This window comes from Lynx rufus, unplaced genomic scaffold, assembly GCF_022079265.1.
Source record: "Lynx rufus isolate CCGP_SWC_20201006 ecotype Redwood Valley unplaced genomic scaffold, mLynRuf1.p SCAF_1, whole genome shotgun sequence".
NCBI lineage: Eukaryota > Metazoa > Chordata > Mammalia > Carnivora > Felidae > Lynx > Lynx rufus.
The window spans coordinates 94,406,015-94,427,439 of NW_025814823.1; the positions used below are offsets into that span (position 1 = coordinate 94,406,015).

At 38.5% G+C, this 21,425-nt stretch overlaps 1 protein-coding gene across 1 annotated transcript in view; it reads left to right on the plus strand.

Annotated features, from left to right (window-relative positions):
- AP3S1 (adaptor related protein complex 3 subunit sigma 1) overlaps window positions 1–21,425 on the plus strand; it is a 73,526-nt gene that overhangs the window by 38,735 nt on the left and 13,366 nt on the right. Inside the window, exon 4 of the mRNA XM_047083579.1 lies at window positions 9,225–9,296. Within this exon, the coding sequence (XP_046939535.1) occupies window positions 9,225–9,296 (72 nt within the window). The remainder of the gene's footprint in view (window positions 1–9,224; window positions 9,297–21,425) is intronic.

The following is a 21,425-nucleotide window of genomic DNA, read 5'->3' on the forward strand; positions in this document are numbered from 1 at the left end:
GAATTAGTGTTGTGGCGTTTGCCAAATGGTGATTTTCCAGTATGTCCTCTGTATTGACTAGTTAAAATTATATAAGGAAAATCTTTCTAGGTTTTGCATTTATTTTATTTTGTTCTAAGTCGTATCAATTGTACCATATACATGGAAGAACATTTTTTAATTATATGTGGGAGAATATTTTTCAAGATCAGATATGATTTTTAGATCAGCTTTTGCTTATAAGTTTAAATATAATTTTAATAATCTCTCACGAGTCGCTTTTGTGCACAGAAGGAAATGATTCAGAGGCTATTTTCATTTTCAAAATTAGTATTTTGGGCACCTGGGTGGCTCAGTTGGTTGATTGTCCAACTTTGGCTCAGGTCTATGAGTTTGTGAGGTTGGCTCGCAGTTTGTGAATTTGAGCCCTGCATCAGGCTTTCTGCTGTCAGCACGGAGCCTGCTTAGAATCCTCTGTCCCTCTGTCTCTGCCCCTCCCCTGCTTGTGTGCATATACGCTCTCTCTCTCTCTCTTAAAAATAAACATTAAAAAAAACAAAATTAATATTTGGTTGAAAACCCTGATTCTTCCTTAGACTTCTAAATCCAACATACAAATCATATTAAGTCATTTTAATGGAGGGGCTCCAATATAATTAAGTTTCCTATGGTACAAGAAGTCCGCTTTGCACAATTCTGTGTTCATGTGGGTGGTAGAAGTATTGAAAGTTAGTTTTTGCTTTATACTATTCTGTATTTTCTAAATTTTCTAAGTAACTACTTACTACATTAAAATCAAGTACTATTTCCTATTGTTGGAGGCAGTATGCCTAGTGAATAAGAATTTGGGTTCTGCAGTGAGACTTTCTTCTACTTACCCGTGTTAGTAGTTAGTTGACTTTTTGCTAATTTAGAACCTTTCTTGCTGTAAGTGGCCGATAATAAAAGTATCTGCCTTATGACTTACCATGAAGGAGTAAATAAAATAATATATTTAAAGCGCCTGGAACCATAGCAATGACATAATAACATGTACTCAATAGATTTTGGCTATTATCATTAACCTTTTTTTTTTTTTTTTTTAAGAAAAACAGAAATAAGTCACATAGAAAGAATCCTTGATGTGAACTCTTTTAGAATCATTTTGATGTGAGAGTAGAAGACAGCTTGCCCTCTCATCAACTTTTAATTTTTACGTGCTGAGGTTGAGAGTTTAATCTGTGTAAAGTACTGGTACGAGGTAAATGCACAATAAATGGCTCTGTTTTTACTAAGACTGTCCTCATCGGCATGTTAGCGTCCGGGTCAGGTTTGGTGGAAATTCGGTCCAGAACCCAGTCATATTCCAAGTCCAGTGCCATTTACACACCTTAAGCACCGTATTTTGAAGATCCCGAATCTCCATGCAGTAGTACGTACTGGAGAGTGTCCCTAGGCTGTATTCATCGTGTTCTTCAAAGGCCGTTGATCTGGTTTTAAGTTCAGTTTGCCTTCCCCAGCTCTTCTGGTACATTTTTTTTTTAATGTTTTTATTTATTTATTATTGAGACAGAGAAAGAGCATGAGCAGGGGAGGGGCAGAGAGAGAGGGAGACACAGAACCCGAAGCAGGCTCCAGGCTCTAAGCTGTCAGCACAGAGCCCGACGCGGGGCTCAAACTCATGGAGTGTGAGATCATGACCTGAGCTGAAGTTGGATGCTCAGCCAACTGAGCCACCCAGGCGCCCCTCTTCTGGTACATTTTTAGTGGCGTTTTTTGGATTCTTGGCTTGAGCTAAACCAGTATCTCTCTAGAACATCTTGCTGCTGACTAAAAACAATTTTTTTTTTAGATCTCTTGCCATATTATTAGTATTCTTAAATTTGTGCCTCCTATTTTGGGGTTTAAGACTTTTTCTATCTTATGGTATGTCAATTTAACATTTATATATTTCATTTAATGTTATAGATTTCCTGCTGAAATCTGATAGAAGTCCTCAAACTCAGAAAAAAATAATTATATTTTACCTAGAAACAAAACTCTAAAGGGAGGGTGGGGGGCTCCTGGGTGACTCGATTAGTTAAGTGTCTGACTTCAGCTCAGGTCATGATCTTATGGTCTATGAGTTTGAGCCCCTTGTCAGGCTCTGTGCTGACAGCTCAGAGCCTGGAGCCTGCTTTGGATTCTGTGACTCCTTCTCTCTCTGCCTCTCCCCCACACATGCTCTGTCTCTTAAAAAATATACATTTTTTTAAATAAAGTGGGGGGTGGGTCTGCCATGTAAGTGATATTGCTTAAGGATATTTTGTGGCTTCTGTTTTACCTAAGGCATATTTTTATTTCTCCATATGTGTATATTATAATACTAGCCAACATACATATTCTTGAAGGGAGACATTGTTCTAAGCCCTTTATGTGTATTCATTTTTTTTGATGTTTTATTTTATTTTTGAGAGAGAGACAACACAAGTGGGGTAGTGGCAGAGAGAGAGGGAGACACAGAATTTGAAGCAGGCTCCAGGCTCTGAGCTGTCAGCACAGAGCCTGATGCGGGACTCGAACTCATGAACTGTGAGATCATGACCCGAGCCGAAGTTGGACACTCAACTGACTGAGCCACCCAGGTGCCCCGATTTTTTATTGTTTTATGTGCTTGAATTCTCTCATGAGAGTCTCAACTTAATACCCTGCTTATGTATTCCCAAGATAGCTTCAACTTGATTTCTTTGGCCTTTGTCCTCCAAGAGTTCATTTTCTTGTCATTGAGTGTGGCTTTATTTTCATCAATATATGTTTAATTTTTTTTTTAATGTTTATTTTTGAGAGAGGGAGAGACAGAGACAGCATGAGTGGGGGAGGGGCAGAGAGAGAGAGGGAGACAGAATCTGAAGCAGGCTCCAGGCTCTGAGCTGTCAGCACTGAGCCGATAGGGGGCTCAAATTCACAGACTGTGATATCATGACCTGAGCCAAAGTTGGATGCTTAACCTGAGCCCCCCAGGCACCCCTATATATATTCATCACTAAAACGACTGTATGGCATAGGTACCATTATTATGTCCAGATGAAGAAACTAAGATTTAGAGCTAAATAACTTGCCCTAGATTTCATAGAGGCTAAGCTGGAATTTTAATGAGACATTCTTGCCAAAGCTTATGCTCTTACGTTCTAAGCACTGTTAAATACTTAGCTGCCTCATAACAGATTCCAGTTACCTTTGTGGCCCAGACCCAGGTTTGTAATTAAAGATAAAGGAAACACAAGAAAATTTTGTTACAAGGGCACTGGGAAGGGAGAGTATTTCTGTGTGGATGTGAATCTGTTTTTTTTGTTTCTTTTTGGAAAATTAGATAATTATTAAAATGAAGGAAAACTTAAAATATGATTCTCTTAGTAAATTAATATTTTCCCCATTAACCTTTGAATTTTTGGAGGGCAGAGATTATTGAGTTGCTGCTTAGTAGATAACCGTTCTATTTAAATTGACCTTAAAACTTGTATCATTTTTATTTTTTTTATTTGTATTATTTTTGTTAAGCTTATTTATTTTGAGAGAGAAAGAGAGAGAGAAGGAAGTGGGAGAGGGACAGAGAGAGAGGGAGAAAGAATCCCAAGCAGATTCCACCATGGCAGCACGGAGCCTGACGTGGGGCTTGATCTCTTGAACCGTGAGATCATTACCTGAGCCAAAATCGAGAGTCAGACACAAATGACCGAGCCACCTAGGCACCCCAGAATTTTTATCATTTTGAAAATGAAACAGAAAAGTGGTGCCTGGGCTCAGTTGGTTAAGTGTGTGGCTTGATTTCAGCTCAGATCATGATCTCACGGTTTGAGAGGTCCAGCCCTGCATTGGGCTCTGCGCTGACAGTGCAGAACCTGCTTGGGCTCCTCTCTCTGCCCTTCCCCTACTTGTGCTCACTTTCTCCCTCTTCCTCTATCTCAAATAAACTTAAAAAAAAAAAAAAGAAACCTAAGAGAGTGGTATTTACCATGTCACTTTTAGTACTTGGTTCTTTTTATCTATCTCCTTGTGAAATATAATGCAATCGCAACTTTGTTACTATTTTTTATTCTGGCTAGAACCCCAAAGGCCCATTAATTTGTTGTTCTTAATTTCTTTACTTCAGTTTGTAGATTATTAGTTTTGTCTTGGCCTTGTCCATATGACACATCAGTGTGTGTATCTACATACAAAGCTCCAGATTTCTAACTATATTAAGAATTTTTGCTAAATCAAAATAAGATTAATGGAAACTTTTTTTTAAGATTTATTTTTTAAGTAATCTCTACACACAACATGGTGCTCAGACTCGCAACCCCGAAGAGTCGCGTGCTCTATGACTGAACCAGCCAGGCACCCAGTGGAAGAGGGTTTTTTTGAAGAGGGTTTTTGATTTGTTTAGACCAGACTTAGCATTTAAATGTCTTAAATCTTAAGAATTCTTTTCCTAAATTAAGAACCTGTAGTTATAATGACATTTTACTGCAGGACACTTTTTTTTTGTATTTATATTTTTCAAAGGTGGTATTGTTCTGGTTTAAATATAGGCAACATTTTTCTTTCTATATTAATAAGCATATCACAAAGGCCTGCCAGCCTCAGCAGGTAGTCACCTTGCTTTTATATCATTGTTTACCTGCAGAATTAGACTTTTCTATTTCTATTTCAATTTTATAATCCTTGCATGTTTTGAACAGCCAGATGAACAGTACTGGTTTCCTTTTATTAGATGTGTTACGCACTTAATCAAAATTATCGAACTAGATCTGTGAGGTAATCCAAAAAGGTAGGTAGTTTTATCACTGTTTTCTAGTTCTGAGGTTTGGGGGAGTAAGTGATGCTGAAGCTCACATAGCAAGGTAGCAACAGAGGTGGTTTCCTCACCACTAGACCCTACTGTCTCTTTGACAACCCATAGTTTTTTGCTACTCCATGGTTTGCCAGTGGCTCACTTAAAGCTACCAGGAAAATTGTTTTTCACTTTGCCCAACATAGTCTGCACATTGATTCAGTGGGTTCCACTGATCTTTTATAAGTGTACATAAATGGAGGGGAAGTATTTAGACAGCATTTTCACCAGGATAGTCATCTTCTGATGGCTAAAAACCAATGGCTTATAGTGTATGGGTAATGAAACCAGGTGATTTGGAAAAAGTAAGCATGGAAAAATAAAGACATATTAGAAACTTTTGACTCTGATGGGTAGGTCTAATAACGATTTTATTTATTATTTTTTAAATTTTTAGTAGGCTCCACACCCACTTGGGGCTTGAACTCATGACCCTGAGATGAAGAGTCGCATGCTTTACCAACTGAGCCAGGCATCCCTAATAATGATTTTAAATTAAAGAAGATTAAATTAAACCACACCATACACAAAAATCTGTTCCACTAGATTTAGTCGAAACATGAAAGATAAAACAGTGAAGTTTTTGTTTTCTTCTGGGAAAATATCTTCTTGATGTTACTATAGGCTAAGATTTCTTAAATTGGACGTAAAAAAAAGATTAACCTTAGAGACGATGATGATAAATTGGAAAATATTGAAAGTGAAAACTTCCAAGAACATTGGTAGAATAAAAAGGCAAGCCACAGAGTAGGAGAAGATATCTGTAATATGTATAGATGACAAGACTGTATCTAGGATAATTTAAGAATTTTTAGACACTAGTAAGAAAGACCAATACAAAAATGAGCAGAAATCTTGAACAGACATCACAAAGAAAGATATCTAAATGGCTGATAAATATGAAACAGCGCTCAGTGTCATTACAGCTATCAGGGAAATACAAATTGATGTTACAATGACTTACTGCCACATACCCATGAGATTGGTTAAAATTAAGAGATGGACAACATAACGCTCTGACAAGGGTGTGTGATTGTGGGAACTCTCATATACTGCTCTTTGGGGTATCCATCTTTAGAATTGCTTTGGAAGTCTGTTTGAAGCCGTCTGCTACCCTGTGACCCCACAGTTCTCCTCTGTGTGTGCACTCAGTGGGTATGTGTGCATCCATTCAGTAATAGACACGAATAAGAATATTCCTAGCAGTGCTAACTGTAATGGCTCCATACTGGAAACAACCCAAACTGTCAACAGTGAAATGGATAAATACGTTGTGGTATATTCATGCAATGGCATACAGTAGATGAGAATGAATGAGCTATTAGGTAATAGTTGAATCTCACAAAAGTATTGATGAATAAAAGGCACCACTCACAAAAGATTGCATACTGTATGATCTCATATAGTTCAGAAATAGGCAAAACGGATCTGTCGTATTAGAAAGAAAGTGGTTACCTTTGATGGTGATGGTGACTTACTGAAGTATGAGAGGCTTCTGTAGTGCAGGTAATATTTCAACACCTGATTTGGGTGTTGGTTACACAGGTATGTTTACTTTGTGAAAATTCATCAGGTTATATACATTGTTGTGATTTGTGTACTTCTGTGTATGTATGTTATGCTTCAGGAAAAATTTCCTGGAGCCGGGGAGCAGAAGTGAAATGGCTTTACTTACTATAACTTATTTAAATATGATGTTATAAATTGGAATTCAGACCATTTCCAACTTAAAGGTACGGTTTCAGAAGTAATATTTTCTACTTTATCAATGGGAAAAGTTTTTTTCTTCTCACATTTTTCTAAGAAGTTCAAGTTTGTTGGGGCGCCTGGGTGGCGCAGTCGGTTAAGCGTCCGACTTCAGCCAGGTCACGATCTCGCGGTCCGTGAGTTCGAGCCCCGCGTCAGGCTCTGGGCTGATGGCTCAGAGCCTGGAGCCTGTTTCCGATTCTGTGTCTCCCTCTCTCTCTGCCCCTCCCCTGTTCATGCTCTGTCTCTCTCTGTCCCAAAAATAAATAAACGTTGAAAAAAAAAATTAAAAAAAAAATAAATAAAAAAGAAGTTCAAGTTTGTTAAGCTTGTTCAACTCTTTGTTCAAGCAGCATTATCCCATTCAGTGCTTATAAGCGAGAATCTGCTATAAAAAGAAGGAAAATGAATCTGAATTAGTTTCAAGTAGAGTGAATAAAGTCATTCCAGGTACCATGTCACTAAGACCTTGAGGAGAAATTAAGATAAAGTTGGGAGTTTGAGTGGATATTCTTTGTTTCCTACCTACCTCAAAAAAATTGAAATTAACTGGAAACTTTGAGGCTGACCGACCCCTGTATGCCCCCATACTTGGTCATCTGAATAATTTGCCTTCTCACAAATGAAATTGTCGAGTAAAACTGTATATTCTTTGTTACTTATAGACCTCTTACTTCTAGTGACTTTGGTCTAAGCCAGGGGCCAATAAACTACAGCAGGTCAAGTCCAGCTTGCTGCACCTTTTTGTAAAGTTTTGTTGGAGCAGAGCCATGCTCATTAAAACAGTTTTTTTTTTTAATGTTTATTTATTTTGAGAGACAAGAGTATGAGCGGGGGGGTGGGGGGGGGGAGAGAGAGGGAGACACAGAATCTGACGCAGACTTTTGTTAGCACAGAGCCCTGCAGGGGGCTCGAACTCATGAGCCATGAGATCATGACCTGAGCGGAAGTCTGACGCTTAACCAACTGAGCCAGCCAGGCACCCCCATGCTCATTGTTTATATATCTATATAGTTGCTTTTTGTTGCATCATATGGCCCACAAAGCTAAAATATTCACTCTATGGTCCTTTGTGGAGAAAGTTTGCCAACTCTTGGTCTGAGAGATATTGATTATAGTCCTACAGTTCCTTGTTTGTAATGTTTCACCTATCTTACCATCTGCATGGATGGAAGGAACCTTGGGTTAGAGATCTGTATAAATTGGCCTGAGATATGAGTAGTTTAGCAAGACGCCTGCTGTTTGCATTTTACTCCTTGTCCTATAGGATCACCTGTGAATAAAGTAACCATATGTTTCCGTTTGTGAGTAAGTCCTTCTTTATATCTTTTGTTCCAGGCTGTTAAGAAATTATGATAACATTGCACACTATTATAGCTTAATAATCATAAAATTTTAGCTGCTCCTTTTTACTCCTCATGCCCCCAGTTTGTATGATAAATTTTGTGGTCATCCTGTCTGTGACAGTAACCTTTGAGAAGGGTGGTGGGAATAGAGATAGAAACAGAATGACAACCTATCCAAGGGAATTTAAGAAATTAATTTTTGAAAGTTTGTGTCAAAGGTCTTCAAGACCATCTCATTGATTTGCTAGGATTCACAGGACTCCAAAGTTGCTGTGCTCATGGTTAGGGTTTAGTACAGTGGTAAGAAACAGGAAAAGCACATGAGGGGATGTCTGGAGAAAACCAGGCGCAAGCTTCGATGTGTCCCTTCCCACTGGAGTCACACAAGATATGTTTTAATTCCCCCAGAAATGGTATGTGTAATGTGTTTGCGATCAGGGACAGTCACTCCTAGCCTGTGTGTCAGGATTTTTGTTGGGGGTCAGTCACATAGGCATGTGGCACCATCGTGACTTGACCTTGCTTACTTAAGCTCTAGAACCTCAGAGGTAAGGAGTTGTTCATCATAAATCACATTGTTAGCATAAACTGTTCGTTCAGACTGGTATACAGTGCAGCCCAAGGACTCAGGCATGCCAGAACATACTTATCAGAACTGTACAGGGGCTCAGAGCTCAGTTCCCAGGAGCTAGTCAAGGGCTAGTCTGGTAAACAGGCCATTTTGGGGTATGTATAGGTTTTGAGCCTCACAGGCCTGCTGCGTTAACCCTCCCCCCCCCCCCCCCCCCCCCGCAAGGCCCTACAAGGTATTCAAACCAGAGCTTGAACTCAGGTAAGTCTGATTCCAAAGTCTTTTTTGCTTTTTCCATAAATAATTTTGAGTGATCTTTTATCCTGAATTAATTGCTTATTACAAACTGGATGCATTAGATGTGGTAGATACTTGGACTATGTCCATCTATCATGATAAATCTTTCCAGTAAGCTTTCTTTTTTCCTCACATGAAGATAGGGAGCCTGATTTGATTATTTTTTTTTCAGCGCTTTTTAAAGTAATGGTGCTAAGAATTTCTAGTTTTAGTTATTTTCAGCAAAGTTTATTTTGTTTTGTATGTTAATGTATTGAAACATAGTTATGAGCAATAGTGTATAATTATTCCTGTTGCACTTAATGCAGTATTTAATTTAAAACAAATGTGATAGCGGAGTTTAGAAAAGTGTTTGTTCACAGCTAAGAATTGTCTCCTTTGTAGATGATAGGTTTGAATGAATTTATACAGTTCTCAAGAGCTCTTAACCTTTTTTTCTTTTCTTTTTCTTCAGGTGTTTGTGGAAACGTTAGACAAGTGTTTTGAAAATGTCTGTGAACTGGATTTAATTTTCCATGTAGACAAGGTACTCTTTCTGTATTGTTAAATCTTCTGAGCTCTGTATCTAAGAAAAATGTTATTTTGTATTTGTCAAAGTAAAAATGGATTTAGTGAATAATACTATTTTTATTCCTTATTTATTTAGTATAACTAATAAATTATGTTTACTATGAACCAGGCACTGCGCTTGGTGCCGAAGATTCAGACCCTGGCCAGAGGAATCCACATCTAGAGGAGGAGACCATGGCATTCATTAAGTAGCAGTGTGTTGAGTGTTAATGGGAACACAGCTGTCCCACCTGCCCCTGCCCAGGGGGATGTGAGTGGAGGAGATTACATTAAAGTTGGATTTTTAAGGATTAGTAGATATTTCACTGACCGAAGTGGAGAGGATGGCTCTAGAGGCAGAGATATAAAATACAGGCCTTTGGTGTGTGTGTTGTGGGGGTGGGGTGGTATTGATTGAGAGGCCTAATTTAAGTGTCTTCAGTGCACGGATTTTGGACTTTGTTCTGACGCACTTTAATTTTTTTAATAAAAATATGTATTGGCATTTATTGTTGCCTTGTTTGTACATTGGTTTTTGTTTTGGCAAGATCAGTTTTTTCTACATTACGAAGATTGGATTGGATCGGATTGGTGGTAGGTGGGAGATTAAAGGCAGGGAAATCCGCTAGAAATCTTTTTGAGGAGTTCCAGAAAGAAGAGAAGTAAGACAGTACAGTAGGGATGCAGGAGGGTGAATTGATAAGACATGATGGTCTGCTAAAAAGCTCCACTTACCTACAGATTCCATACATGAGAGGAGGGAAGGATTGCTGAACTTTGTAGCCAGTATTTATTACCTGGTGCTGGTGATAGGGAATTTGGGAGGAAGAGAGTACACTTTTACCACACACAGGTTTTTTTCTTTATTAAGCTTATATAATGTAGCAAGGTTTTTTGTTTTGTTTTGGTTTGGTTTTAGTGTTTGTTTCTTTTTGAAAGAGACAGAGTGCAAGTGAGGGAGGGGCAGAGAGAGGGGAAACAGAATCCAAAGCTCACCGACTGAGCCACACAGGCGTCAGTAACAAGTTGTTTTGAATAATTAATCCATTGAATAAAATAGTCTGAAATAATATGCTGAAAATTTTAGCAGAAAAGGTGATTTTTAAAAATCAGCTTTATCGAGGTATAATTTACACACACCAAAATTCAGTTTTAAAATTTTTTTTTTATTTATTCTTTTTAACATTTATTTATTTTTGAGAGAGAGAGACAGAGCACGAGCTGGTAGGGGCAGAGAGAGAGGGAGACACCGAATCTGAAACAGGCTCCAGGTTCCATGCTGACAGCACAGAGCCAGCAGTGGGGCTCAAACCGACAAACTGCAAGATTGTGACCTGAGCCAAAGTCGAACACTCAACCAACTGAGCCATCCAGGCGCCCCCAAAATTCAGCAGTTTTAAGCATACATTTAGTTAGTCCCAGAAGATGTATATAGTTATGTGACTGCTACCACATTCACGATATAGCACAACGAAGGAATGCATTTTATTATTTCTGAATAATCAAAGAATACTTTTATTATTAGCCAGTTTTCTAGGTCATATTTCTTATTTACTAAATGACTTGATTTTGGGCAGAAGACTTAAACTTGATATTTTTAAGAGTCAGTTTTTAGTTTTTCTCTAATTACGGTACCTTGCACTTTTTCACAATTACAAAGGCTTCTGTTATTTTTAGGCATTAGGGTTTGCAATATTCAAAATTATGTTTTGGTACATGATTAAAATGCTTAAATATGATTAAAATGCTTAAAAAAGACTGTTCAAAATCATTAGTTTGTGTAATACATCTAGCAGTTTAAGAAAATTGAGGAATCTCTTAGAAACATTGTAGTAAGAGTAAAGTTCTTACGTTTGTACTAGAGAATAAAAGAGATCTGTAAGAGGGAAATTAAGCTCCACTTATCTACAGATTCCGTACATGGTACACAATGTTTTTAAAATTTCCTCTTTTTTTTTAATGTTTACTTTTGAGAGAGAGAAACAGAGCGCAAGGGGGGGAGGGGAAGAGAGAGAGGGAGACACAGAATCTGAAGCAGGCTCCAGGCTCCGAGCTGTCAGCCCATCTTGGGGCTTGAACTCACGAATCGTGAGATCATGACCTGAGCCGAAGTCGATGATCAACCAACTGAGCCACCCAGGCGCCCCTTAAAACTTCTAATTTACATTGATTGATATACATTCACTTAAGAAAAATCAGAAAATACAGATTAGTGGAAAATAAGTAGAAGCCATTCAACTTCAGAGGTTGCCTTATGTTAAAAGAAAAGCTGAGGCATATTAAGAGTTTTATCATGGGGGCGCCTGGGTGGCGCAGTCGGTTAAGCGTCCGACTTCAGCCAGGTCACGATCTCGCGGTCCGTGAGTTCGAGCCCCGCGTCAGGCTCTGGGCTGATGGCTCGGAGCCTGGAGCCTGTTTCCGATTCTGTGTCTCCCTCTCTCTCTGCCCCTCCCCCGTTCATGCTCTGTCTCTCTGTCCCAAAAAGAAATAAAAAAAATTAAAAAAAAAAATAATAAAATAAAAAAAAAAAGAGTTTTATCATGGGCGCCTGGGTGGCTCAGTCGGTTGGGCGTCCGACTCCGGCTCAGGTCATGATCTCGCGGTCCGTGAGTTCGAGCCCCGCGTTGGGCTCTGTGTTGACAGCTCAGAGCCTGGAGCCTGTTTCAGATTCTGTGTCTCCCTCTCTCTCTGACCTTCCCCCATTCACGCTCTGTCTCTCTCTGTCTCAAAAATGAATAAACGTTAAAAAAAAATTAAAAAAAAAAGTTTTATCAGTTTATTTGAACAATACTGATTCAAATTGGGCGGTGCCAAACCAGGAATGTTTAGGAATATTCCAACAGGAGCGAGGGGAGAGGCTTCTATAGAGAAAAGGCGGAAGCAAAGCAAGGGAATTAACTGACTGATCATAACTCAAGCAGTTGTATTATTTGAGAAAGTCGAGTTTGCTGTGATGGGTTGTCTTTAGGCTTTGATTTCTTAACCTTGAGACATTTACAGGCTTAGGTTTTACTTTGCTTACTTAGGCTGTTAGATATTAGAACCACCTCACTCTAATTGTTTAATGAACATTAGTGTTAACATTTGAGAGTGTTAGAGTTCTAGATTGTTTTGTACAAGCAAGTATAGAAACAAATACGTCTTTTTTTTTTTTAATTTCTTTTTTAACGTTTATTTATTTTTGAGACAGAGAGAGACAGAGCATAAACGGGGAGGGTCAGAGAGAGGGAGACACAGAATCCGAAACAGGCTCCAGGCTCTGAGCCATCAGCACAGAGCCTGACGCGGGGCTTGAACTCACGAACCGCGAGATCATGACCTGAGCCGAAGTCGGCCACTTAACCGACTAAGCCACCCAGGCGCCCCAACAAATACATCTTTAAGACCAACAAAAATGGAATCCTGCAGTATATAGTATGTGTAGCCTATACCTTCGTACAACAGTGTATCACTATTTTAGAACCTGCCAAAATTAACTAGATCTGTTCTTTCTGGGCTAAGCTCTTGTTTTAATTTTTTTCAGTGCAATGAGATAAAAGCTTCAGGATAGCAGGACCTTTCCTATCCCTCCCTTCTCTGTCTAAAACAATGCTAGTCTTGTTTTGAGCCCTTCTATGAAAGTAGGATTGTTTTCAACTCTTAAGCAGCCCTGGACCTTCCCCAGCCAGGGATCTCCTAACCAGCTCAGCTCATTTTTTCTTAGGGGCAGGTACAAAATTTTGCACGCAGCCCTCAGCCTCCTTTTGGACCACAGCTGTTCAGTGAAAGGGGGAAGTTGTAAAGATTACCCCTTCTGTTTTCAATCGGGATGGGCTAGTTTATGCTACAGTTTAAGAAATAGCAGAATACCTCTCATTCATGCAGTATGTTTATCTTGTTCCATATACCTTAATTCTGGGATCCACGGTAACAAAGCTGTCACTGTCCAGAGCATCGTCAGTTTCTATGTCAGAGAGAAGAGCTTTTGTGGGCAAATTTATCTGCTTTTCAAAGCGTCACAGGTGATAGCTTTACCAAATGTTTTGCTACTGCATACATCGATCACTCATTTTCTAGCCTCAGTATACCACTTTCCATGTGGCCCAATGCCCAGCCCTTAAGCTAGTGTCTTTTCCTTTACTGTCTTTATTGTATCTTATTATGAATCTTTAAGTACTTATTTCTGTATCAGCCACATAAACTAACATTGTAGACACCCTGAGGTAGAGATAGCTCCCCGCTACCCAGAATTGGTCTGGATGTGAAGACTAAAGATGGCACACACACACACACCAAGACGTTCTGATCTGAAACAGTTTCTCGCTCACATAGGAAGGTTTTACAAGTAATAGTAAAGTCATTTATTTGATTAAGAGAAAATAGAAAGAAATCATAATCATTATTATAAACCGTAGAATCTTTTGTTTAAAAGAGGAGGGGGAGAATATAAGTAAAATTTGATCAAACCAACCAACTTTGTGATGAAAAATGAAAGTAACTTAAATGAAATTTTAAAGTAGGTATTTAGTACACTAAGTGTGAACTAAATGAATTAAAAGACAGAGATGATGGGTTTAAAAGGTACAGTTTGTATAGGAAAGGCAGGTAAATTCTTGACCAGTTTTCATAACCATTTGGTTCCCTAATACCCACCAAAAATGATTGCTTTTCTTTCTTTCTTTCTTTCTTTCTTTCTTTCTTTCTTTCTTTCTTTCTTTCTTTCTTTTTCTCTTTCTCTCTCTCTCTCTCTCTTTCTTTCTTTCTTTCTTTCTTTTTCTTTTAAGTACCCTGTAACGTAGGACTTTGAACAGAATTTGTTTTATTTTTTTATTTATTTTTTTCTAACGTTTATTTATTTAAAAAAAATTTTTTTTTCAACGTTTATTCATCTTTGGGACAGAGAGAGACAGAGCATCAACAGGGGAGGGGCAGAGAGAGAGGGAGACACAGAATCGGAAACAGGCTCCAGGCTCTGAGCCATCAGCCCAGAGCCTGACGCGGGGCTCGAACTCACAGACCGCGAGATCGTGACCTGGCTGAAGTCGCTTAACCGACTGCGCCACCCAGGCGCCCCATAACGTTTATTTATTTTTGAGGAGGGGCAGAGAGAGGGAGACACAGAATCTGAAACAGGCTCCAGGCTCTGAGCTGTCCGCACAGAGCCCGACGCAGAGCTCGAACTCACAGCCTGCGAGATCACGACCTGAGCCAAAGTTGGATGCTTAACCGACTGAGCCACCCAGTCGCCCCAGAATTGATTTGTTTTAATCCACTGGAGATATTACTTTTTTGGATGCTCAGATTGACCTTTCTTTACCCATGGGAGCCTCTTCAGGTCGTCTTCTGGGTCCTTTTGCCGTTCCCTCCTCTCCATGGACTCTGATAGCTGTTTTGTGTTCTGGCACAACTAGATGTTAGACTCGCTTTCTTCATTTCTTCCTCTACAGACATATTGTCAGCCATTGCATGTAGGAGCCCTGATTCCTTTTAGTGGGAAATGGTGTATGGAAACCACAGTCTGGAGGTGCTCATAATTATGAGGCTGGTCATTGTTTCTAGGCCTTTTCTATGGAGAGAACATGTTTTCTGTCCAGCCCTTGAGTCACCTATTTCTTCAAGGAACACTGGTTCCTTTTAGGGGACAGTGATATTTAGAAATGACAGTCTTGGCATCATGTAACTCCTGGTTCTCTGAACCAAGCAGGGAAATAGATGTAGGTATGTGTGCACGCACACATGCACCCTAACCTATTTCTAAATATTTATGTATATCAAAAATCACTGAGTTCTTCTTAATGCCTCAGAGTCTAGTGCAACGCTACAGAATTTATTCCAGCCTCTCCTTTTCTGTATTTGCAACTTGCTACTCTGACAGTGAAAGATTATGCTGATTATTCTCATACTTAGTATTCCCATTATTTATTATGCATTTACTTACTTGCTCAATTCTTCCTTTCTGTAACCAAATTCCTGGCCGGGCTGTTGGAAAGCTAAACTCCAGACATGCCAGTCTCCACTCTTCCCTGCCAGCACCAGCCAAAAGGTTGGCCCCAGACCCACCAGCCCCTATCCCATCAACTGAGCGAGTTGTTAGAAAGTCAATTCTGATAAAATTTGTAATGAATAAAGTATTACAAAAAAGAGTCTAGATGATTGAAAAACAACTCCATAGAATTTCTAGAAGAGGCAGAACTGTCAAAATTAAAAATTTCAGTGGATGGGTATATAAAGGTAGATTACACATATCTGAGTAAATGGAAAAATAGAACACGTTGTCCAAAATGCAGCATAAAAAACTTCTTAAGAAAGAGTGAAAATATGGAAGACAGTTTATAGGTCAGGGAAGATAGAGCAAGAAACGTCTAATGGACATTTATTCTCGGTTTCAGAAGAATAAATTCTTATTTATTTCATAACATCTGAAATTATGGGAATTTGCCAGAATTGAGGAAAGATACCAATCCACACGTTAAAGAATCACAAGTAGAATAAATAAAAATAAATCTACATTTAGACTAATTATAGTACAGTTGAAGAACAGAGAAAGAGCTCTTAAAATCATCCAGAAATAAACATTACCTTCACAAGAGCAGTGGTCAAATTGGGAAATGACTTCTCAACGGCAGTCACAGAAGTTAGAAGGCGATGTATTGAGAAAATAGCTGTCCAACTGTAATTCTAAAGCTGGCAAAAATATCTTACAAGAAAATAAAATAAAGACTTTGTCAAAGAAAACTAATGAGGGAGTTTGCTTCAAGCCTTTCTCAAAAGAAATTCTAAAAGAAGGTACTTGACACAGAAGGAAGTGTCAGATATCAGGAGTGAGTTATAGAAGGAAGAAGAACAAAGAAAGTTGCAAATGTGTGGGTGAGGGTAAAAGAACATTGACTGTTAAAGTACTTGTGGAATTAATATGAAAAGAGTTTGTAGCATTAAAATACAAGTCGCCAAGAAAACATAAGCCAGGAAGGGGGGAAAAGGGAGTTGGAATAGTTTAAGATCTTTTAATGAGCAGCTCTGACTTTTATAATAAGCAGTTTTTAAAAAGGATATCTTGATATTCAGCCCAGAATATAGAACAGAAAGTAGAACAGCTTTCCAGTTTTTCAGACTTGAATATTTTGAATTTTCAGATTTTGAAATATTCAGTGTTAGTATAACATGCATCATGTACCAAAATAGGTTTACTCTTATCCATTACTTTGAATTACTATATCCCTGTTGCTTTCCATTTGTTAATTGGTCAGTAGTTAACAAATGTCTTCATTATTATTAATAATAAGTTACATGCTTTTCATTTCTACTTTTGTCTTGAAAATTGTACCAAAATTTTGATAGGCTAACAAAATATACTCCTAATTCCTTTCAGAATTATTTCCCAAATTGTCATACTTTAGAATGTTGTTTTATAACATGATATATGTTAGATTGATACATTATAATGATAAGTCATTATGATAACATAGTATGAAAGACATCAGTAGTTTGGGGGAGGATAGTATTGTTTAGCAACAGCATCTGCTTAACTGACTCAGTCTCAAGATAATATTAACCAGATGACTATAAAACTGATTATTTTCTTAGCAAATACTTTATTTTTTTTTAAATGTTTATTTTGTGTGTGTGTGTGTGTGTGTGTGTGTGAGAGAGAGAGAGAGAGAGAGAGAGAGAGAGAGAACATGCATGTGAGCAGGGGAGGCGTAGAACATGAGGGAAAGAGACAATACCAAGCAGGCTCCACGCTCAGCACAAAGCCCAGTGTGGCACTCAATCTCACTACCTGAGCTGAAATCAAGAGTCGGACACTCAACCTGCTGAACCCCCCGGGTGCCCCAGCAAATACTTTCGTAAGGTTAATAACATCAGCTGTAAGTTTTGATTTGTATAACACTTTGGTATGTCAGCCTGTTGGAGAATAATTATAGCAAAATTTAAAAATACTTTTATTTTTATTTATCTATTTTCTTAATGTTTATTTTTGAGAGAAACAGAGACAGAACGGGGGAGGGGTAGAGAGGCTGAAGCAGGCTCCAGGCTCTGAGCTGTCAGCACAGAGCCTGACAAGGAACTCAAACTCAGGAACAGTCAGATCATGACCTGAGCCAAAGTCAGACACTTAACCAACTGAGCTACCCAGGCGCCCCTAGTCACTTCTTTCATTTTTTTTTTTTTTTAATGTTTATTTATTTTTTGAAGGAGAGAGGGAGAGACAGAGCATGAGTGGGGGAGGGGCAGAGAGAGGGGGAGACACAGAATCCGAAGCAGGCTCCTGGCTCTGAGCTGTCAGCACAGAGCCCAATGTGGGCCTCAAACTCATGGACCACAAGGTCATGACCTGAGCTGAAGTCAGACGCTTAACCGACTGAGCCATCCAGGAGCCCCTTAAAATAACTTTTAAATTGGGGTGCCTGAGAGACGCAGTTGGTTGAGCATCCGATTCTTGACTTGGGCTGGGGTCATGATCTCACGGTCGTGGGATCGAACCCCCACATTGGGCTCTGCGCTAACAGCATGGAGCCTGCTTGGGATTCTCTCTTTCTTTCTCTGCCCCTCCCCCACTTGCTCTCTCTCTCCCTCCCTCTTTCTCAAAATAAATAAAAACTTAAAAAAATATTTTTAGATTTAATTAAATTGTGATAAATCCATTTTGAGAGGGTATATCTCTGAAGCTAAGCTTTTTTTTTTTCTCTTTAACTTAGAATCATTTCTAATGAATCTCTTTCTGTATCATAGATCCAGTTAATCAGGAAACCCTAATGCATTTACTTTCAAAATACATCCAGAATTAAACGTTTTTCTAATGTTGACAGTACACCAGTAAACCCCCAAAACATTCATTTTTTTACTTAAATTTTTTCGTTGTAGCTTTTATTTTATTTAGCAACCCTCATGGGGCTAAAATTGAGAAAATACCATATTTCGTTGCCTCTAAAATTGCAGATTTCTCTCACATTTTAACACTTTTGAGATTGGGATGCATGTTATATTCTACAGCTTGTCATAATTTAATTGGCAGTGTTTTTCCTTTTCAGTAGTATGTAACATAATGGTTTTTTAAATAATCAGTTGTAGCTTAGATTTGAAGAAATACCAAAATATGAAGAGTGATCTATTTACAACAGTTAGAATTACAAATACAGGTGTTAATAGATTACTTTAGTGTTTAAAATTTTTATTAGCAAATGTATGTATTTAAGTTTTGTTTTTTTTTTTAAATTTTTTTTAATGTTTATTTATTTTTGAGACAGAGAGAGACAGAGCATGAACAGGGGAGGGGCAGAGAGAGAGGGAGACACAGAATCTGAAACAGGCTTCAGGCTCTGAGCTGTCAGCACAGAGCCCGACGCGGGGCTCGAACTCACGGACCGTGAGATCATGACCTGAGCTGAAGTCAGACGCTTAACCGACCAAGCCACCCAGGTGCCCCTGTATTTAAGTTTTATTATCAAATCAGTAACAACAGTATGACCCACAGAAGTACATAAATTGAAATTTTCTAACAATTTAAAATCAGTCATTTCATCATAATTGGCTATTCTGTCATAATAGTTAAAAAGTCATGACTTACAGTATTACAGTTTTTAGAGTAGACCAGTAACTCTGCTTTACTCCCCCTCCATCCATACTTTTAAAACTCCTGTTCAGTTTCCTTTTGCCTCAAGCGAGAGAAGGAGGAGGTGTTCCTTGCAAAACACATTAAAAATATATATATTTATTGAGCCCTTAACCCTCTGCAGGGTGATGAGAAGACGGTGCTCTTATCCTTGTCTTCCTGTAGCTTGTCGTTTTCGAGCAGACACCTGTCTGTGTCTCTGTTTCTCTGACAGACATAAAACCATTAAAGAACATTACAGTGTTATGTATAGCAAACGATTTTATTATTTTAAAATTACATGAATAATACTTCCCTTTCTTTAGTAACAAAGAAGCCCAACAACACTAAAGACTATATGCTTAAACATTAAAGTTCTTCTTTTCTTGTCCCCTTCCTCATATCCACTCAACCTCATCCCACGCTGTTTCCCTACAGTCATTTCTCTTCCTAGTTTGGCTAGGTAGGCTTCCAGACTTTTTTCCTATCTATTTTCAAAGATAGGCATAGTTCTCTTGGTCTAGTGAGTGATCAGTTTGGTTTTTATTTTACACAGTGTTTCTGTGCCTTGCTTTATTAACTTCATGTGTCTTTAGAGTCTCCCGTCAATACGTACATATCCGCTTTATTCTTAGGTGAAGAATTAAACAGAATGATCTGCCGTATTTTACTTGACCACCCCTATCGTCAAATGTTAATGCAAAGTGAAAAATACTTGGTGCAGACGACTTCATTTCTAACAGAAGTTAGAGCAAGTAACTTTGATACTCTGCAAACAAGTGACAGTCTGTAGAAAGGAATCTGTATAACTGGACCTCCTTTCCTTTTGTCATCTTTTGTTATATGCTTCATTCCATCCGGTGGAGGGCTGGGAACTGTTACAAGTGAAATGTGTTTGATTTAATCTTCATTTTAGTCTCCAGTGATTACGTGCACTTTCCTCAAACCAGGATGCTGCTGTCAGTGAACTCTTTACATAAATATTTAATAAATGTGTGAGAAGCACCGGGTGATGTGTGGAAGTGCTGAATCACTAACTTGTACACCTGAAATTAATATTACACTGTATATTAACTGGGATTTAAATCAACACTTAAGAAAATATTTAATAACCATGGTTTACTGATGGAGTGGTAAAAATTGCTAAAGAAAAACACATGGCTTGTTCTTCAACTTTTGAGTTTTAAGATAATTGAGATAAAGAATTTTGAAGAAAATTTGTGTGTAACATTCATTAGATACCCACAATGTACATTATATTTTATAAATAATAATATAGAGACTATTTATGTATTTTTTAGTGTTTGTTTATTTTTGAGAGAGTATGATTGGGGGAGGGATAGAGGAAGAGGGGACAGAGGATCTGAAGCGGCCTCTGCACTGACAGCAGAGAGCCCGATACGGGGCTTGAACGCATGAACCGTGAGATCATGACCTGAGCCAACGTCGGACACTTAACCCACTGAGCCACCCAGGCGCCCCGAGAGAACATTTAATCTTAAATAAGTTAAAGTAGTTTTAAGCAAAAGTCTCCAAGTTCTGCACTGACACTTACAATGAGATAGAATTTTTACTATTTAAACGCATGGAAAAAGTGACACGCTTCTCTTATCACTTACAAATATCCAACACCTTTGGGCTGCCTCTTAAATTGACCTAAATATGTGCATGGCTATAACCTTTAATATTTCTCTGAATTACTATGTGACACTCTTTTATTTTTAGCAAGCTTTTGTTTGTTCGTTTTTGTTTTAGTATATGCACATGCTAAAAGTTTTCAGAACAAATAAACAAAAACTATAAAGCGAAAGACAAGTCTCTATTCTTCCTCAGTCCTCCATTTCCATTCTGTAGGTAACTACTATCCTTTAAAAATATTTGCAGAAAATTAAAGCCACAGTGAAATACCACTATACACCTGTTATTAGAATGGCCCAAATCCTGAACACTGACAGCACCTAGTGGTGATAAAGAACTCTCTCATTTATTGCTGGTGGGAATGCAAAATGGGAAAGCCACTTTGGAAGACAGCATGGTGGTTTCTGAGAAAACTAAACATGTTCATACCATACAATCCAGCAATCATGCCCCTTGGTGTTTACCCAAAGGGGTTGCAAACTTAAGTCCACAAAAAAACCCGAACACATATGCGTATAGCAGCTTATTTCATAATTGCCAAAACTTGGAAGCAACCAAGATGTCCTTCAGTAGGTAAATGGATAAAAAGTATTTGCATGTCTTTCCAGGCATTTTCTGGGTATATCCAAGTAGGTGTGTACATGTAATTTTCTTGTATACCTCAGTGGGATCATATTATAGGTATTATTCTATCCCATCCATCTTTTCATTTAATAATCTATTACTAAGGAATCTGTAGATGTCTCTCATTAACAGGGTAGATTTCCAAGAAACAGACTCTTGGGGCGCCTGGGTGGCGCAGTCGGTTAAGCGTCTGACTTCAGCCAGGTCACGATCTCGCAGTTCGTGAGTTCGAGCCCCGCGTCGGGCTCTGGGCTGATGACTCAGAGCCTGGAG